The 4,674-nt window shown below is 55.3% G+C and overlaps 1 protein-coding gene across 1 annotated transcript in view; it reads left to right on the top strand.

Annotated features, from left to right (window-relative positions):
- LOC129603483 (piggyBac transposable element-derived protein 4-like) overlaps positions 1 to 1,537 on the top strand; it is a 3,095-nt gene extending 1,558 nt beyond the window's left edge. The window contains exon 2 of the mRNA XM_055504903.1: positions 68 to 1,537. Within this exon, the coding sequence (XP_055360878.1) occupies positions 68 to 1,299 (1,232 nt within the window). The 3' untranslated portion in view covers positions 1,300 to 1,537. The remainder of the gene's footprint in view (positions 1 to 67) is intronic.
- Positions 1,538 to 4,674: the final 3,137 nt, after the last annotated feature.

The following is a 4,674-nucleotide window of genomic DNA, read 5'->3' as shown; positions in this document are numbered from 1 at the left end:
CAGGCTTTCTTTTTTTACCTCTGTAAAAAAAATATATTTTTAAAAATCTCACCTTTAATTTTTGTAGGTCGTTGCTCTTTCAGACAGTACATGCCTAGCAAGCCAGCAAAATACGGCCTCAAGTTTTGGGTGGCGTGCGACGCCAAGTCCAGCTACGCTTGGAAGATGCAGCTTTACACAGGCAAGCCAGGAGGAGGAGGAGGAGGAGGAGAAAAGAGAGCTTCTGAAAAAAAGCAGGGCCAGCGGGTCGTGCTGGACGTCACAGAAGGGCTCGCCGGGCCTCGCAACGTGACGTGCGACAACTTTTTCACTTCCTACGAACTGGGCCAGCGGCTCCTGCGCAGGGAGCTCACCATGCTCGGTACGGTTCGCAAGAACAAGCCGGAATTGCCGCCGGCGCTCCTCTCGGTCAAGGGCAGGAGCGCCTTCTCCTCCGCGTTCGCCTTCACTCCCAGCACCGTCCTGGTGTCCTACGTGCCCAAGAAAAACAAAAACGTGATCCTGATGAGCACGCTACACTCGGCCGCCACGGCCGCCGACGACGTCCTCCTCGTCGACGCAGGACGGCGGGACAAAAAGCCCTTTGCCGTCCTAGACTACAACGCCACCAAGGGAGGCGTAGACAACCTGGACAAGGTGATAGGAACCTACAGCTGCAGGAGAAAGACGGCGCGCTGGCCCGTGGCGGTGTTTCACAACGTCCTAGACGTGTCTTGCTACAACGCTTTCGTCGTGTGGCGGGAGGCCCACCCGGACTGGATGCCCGGCAACCGCAGCAAGAGGAGGGTGTTTCTAGAGCAGCTGGGCAAGGCGCTCGTGACTCCTCTCATCCGCAGAAGGCGCCATCCGCCTCGCGGCGAAGCGTCCGCCTCGCTCGTGCGGACGCTTCAGAAGGGGGTTCGGGGTGCGGGTCCTCCTCCCGCTCCCTGTCCTGCTCTTCCGGACTCGGGGCAGCAGCAACAGCAGGAGCAGGAGCAGCAGGAGCAGCAGCAGCAGCAGCAGCAGCAGCAGCAGCAGCAGCAGCAGCAGCAGCAGCAGCAGCAGCAGCAGCAGCAGCGGCAGGCCCTCACCGCAGACCTCGTCTGGGGTGAAGACGGGGACGATGAGGGTGACGGAGGAGAACACGACGGCCTCGGTTCCACCGCTAGCGACCGGGCGCAAAAGGGCAAGAGGAAAAGGTGTCAAATTTGTCCGCGCGCGAGGGACCGCAAAACAAACAACGTTTGCCATCGGTGCGAGAGATACATCTGCCACAGACATTTGCTCTTCTGCTGTTCAGACTGCGCCCCTCGCTCCTGAAGATAATTTGTTTGTTCATTAGCAAATGAAATAATAATAATAATAATAATAATAATAATAATCATAATAATAATAATAATAATACTAATAATATTCCGTGTGTTTTATACTATTGTTGATGTTTTTGTTGTTGTCAGTGTAGTAACACTATTTACAAACAAAGTGTAACATGTAAAAGAAAAATAATTAATAAAATAAAGCAAAAGCATTTGAATTAGGGTATTTTGTTTTTTTTTCTCCAACCTGGGAAGTTTCCAACTTGGAAACACACAACGTCACGGCCCTCCTTGTATTCCCACACACACACACACACAGACACACACACACACACACACACACACACACACACACACACACACACAAATTCTCCAGACAGAGATTCTCCATCCTCCAACCTGTGGATCCTCCTAACCTGCACGTTCGCTTTCCTCCTGGGGTCCGGCGTGACCCCCACCTCCCTCCTCCTAACCTGCACGTTCGCTTTCCTCCTGGGGTCCGGCGTGACCCCCACCTCTCTCCTCCTAACCTGCACTTTCTGTGTCCTCGTGGGGTCCGGCGTGACCCCCAGCTACCTCCTCCTAACCTGCACTTTCTGTGCACTCGTGGGGTCCGGCGTGACCCCCAGCTACCTCCTCCTAACCTGCACGTTCTGTGTCCTCGTGGGGTCTGGCGTGACCCCCTCCTCCCTCCTCCTAACCTGCACGTTCGCTTTCCTCCTGGGGTCCGGCGTGACCCCCACCTCCCTCCTCCTAACCTGCACGTTCGCTTTCCTCCTGGGGTCTGGCGTGACCCCCTCCTCTCTCCTCCTAACCTGCACTTTCTGTGTCCTCGTGGGGTCGAGCGTGACCCCCCCCTCTCTCCTCCTAACCTGCACTTTCTGTGTCCTCGTGGGGTCTGGCGTGACCCCCAGCTACCTCCTCCTAACCTGCACTTTCTGTGCACTCGTGGGGTCTGGCGTGACCCCCACCTCCCTCCTCCTAACCTGCACTTTCTGTGTCCTCGTGGGGTCCGGCGTGACCCCCACCTCACTCCTCCCAACCTGCACGTTCGCTTTCCTCCTGGGGTCCGGCGTGACCCCCACCTCTCTCCTCCTAACCTGCACTTTCTGTGTCCTCGTGGGGTCTGGCGTGACCCCCAGCTACCTCCTCCTAACCTGCACTTTCTGTGCACTCGTGGGGTCTGGCGTGACCCCCACCTCCCTCCTCCTAACCTGCACTTTCTGTGTCCTCGTGGGGTCCGGCGTGACCCCCACCTCACTCCTCCCAACCTGCACGTTCGCTTTCCTCCTGGGGTCCGGCGTGACCCCCACCTCTCTCCTCCTAACCTGCACTTTCTGTGTCCTCGTGGGGTCCGGCGTGACCCCCAGCTACCTCCTCCTAACCTGCACGTTCTGTGCACTCGTGGGGTCTGGCGTGACCCCCTCCTCCCTCCTCCTAACCTGCACGTTCGCTTTCCTCCTGGGGTCTGGCGTGACCCCCACCTCCCTCCTCCTAACCTGCACGTTCGCTTTCCTCCTGGGGTCCGACGTGACCCCCAGCTACCTCCTCCTAACCTGCACTTTCTGTGTCCTCGTGGGGTCCGACGTGACCCCCTCCTCCCTCCTCCTAACCTGCACGTTCGCTTTCCTCCTGGGGTCCGGCGTGACCCCCTCCTCCCTCCTCCTAACCTGCACGTTCTGTGTCCTCGTGGGGTCTGGCGTGACCCCCTCCTCCCTCCTCCTAACCTGCACGTTCGCTTTCCTCCTGGGGTCCGGCGTGACCCCCTCCTCCCTCCTCCCAACCTGCACGTTCGCTTTCCTCCTGGGGTCTGGCGTGACCCCCACCTCCCTCCTCCCAACCTGCACGTTCGCTTTCCTCCTGGGGTCCGGCGTGACCCCCTCCTCCCTCCTCCTAACCTGCACGTTCTGTGTCCTCGTGGGGTCCGGCGTGACCCCCTCCTCCCTCCTCCTAACCTGCACGTTCGCTTTCCTCCTGGGGTCTGGCGTGACCCCCACCTCCCTCCTCCCAACCTGCACGTTCGCTTTCCTCCTGGGGTCCGGCGTGACCCCCTCCTCCCTCCTCCTAACCTGCACGTTCTGTGTCCTCGTGGGGTCTGGCGTGACCCCCTCCTCCCTCCTCCTAACCTGCACGTTCGCTTTCCTCCTGGGGTCTGGCGTGACCCCCACCTCCCTCCTCCTAACCTGCACGTTCGCTTTCCTCCTGGGGTCCGGCGTGACCCCCAGCTACCTCCTCCTAACCTGCACTTTCTGTGTCCTCGTGGGGTCCGACGTGACCCCCTCCTCCCTCCTCCCAACCTGCACTTTCGGTGTCCTCGTGGGGTCCGGCGTGACCCCGACCACCACCCCCCACTGCACATCCTCACCCACTTGTGGGGTCAGATGTAAAACCCTCCTCCGTTGCCCTCGTGGGGTCTAAAAATGAGAGCTGCGTGAGGGTTAATCATCTTTTTAATCGCCATCTTTTGTCATCGTTTTATTCTTTGTCAACGTTTTCTCGTTTTCATCACTTTGCCGTAGTCAACTTTTGGACGTACTCAACTTTTTGACGTCAGCAGCTTAATCAGCGTTTGTCATCGTTGCGGCAGCAGATCAGCTCTCCCACGTAATTTCTCGAGAAATTACTTTTTCTAGTTTTTCTTCTTATTATTTCGCCCCGTTTTTCGGTCGCTTTCATCGTCTCAACGCTTCGTCGTAGAATCGCCGTTCAACTTTCTAAACGTGTGTCGTCTTTAGGAGATGGGGGCTATTACTTTTCACGTTTTCAGCTTTTCAACTTTTAACGTTATTCAACGTTTTTCGTCGTTTTTTTATAATGGTCGTCTATGGGAATCATCGTTCAACTTTTTGTCAACTTGCCTCTTTTCGTCAGCTTCTGTCATCGTCATACTTTGGCGTAGAAACGTCATTTCAACGTCAAAAGCGTCTATCATCTTTCAACGTTCTCCGTGTAAATCAGCGTCCTCGTATCTTTTATAGTTTTCGACTTGTGAGCGTTTAAATATCGTGTGGTTTTTGTTAAATTTTCAGCTTTTCCATTAGTGTGTATTGCGTCTGCTAGAGTGCGTGATGTCACAGCTACAGTGAGAAGGTGCGCTTTTTTAAGACAGAACTTCTGTCTCTAACTTGTCACTACAGCCACAATTTTTACTCTATCAACGTAATTACTTCACTAAATCGTAGTCATAATTATCTTCTTTCTAATGATGTGTCTGGATATACCCTCAGACCTATACTTTAGTCGCTATCGACCTCAAAGTGCAGAGAGATCCTGAAATTCTCCCATTGACTCTAATGATAATTTTCGGCACACGTCTGGGGAGAAAAACAGAGGAGACGTATTTTGAAATTGCCACTGTGGCTACAAGCTTTTGTCCTTA

This window comes from Betta splendens, chromosome 21, assembly GCF_900634795.4.
Source record: "Betta splendens chromosome 21, fBetSpl5.4, whole genome shotgun sequence".
Classification (NCBI taxonomy): Eukaryota; Metazoa; Chordata; class Actinopteri; order Anabantiformes; family Osphronemidae; genus Betta; species Betta splendens.
Note: the sequence above shows the minus strand (reverse complement) of the source record. Positions and strands in the feature narration are given on the sequence as shown.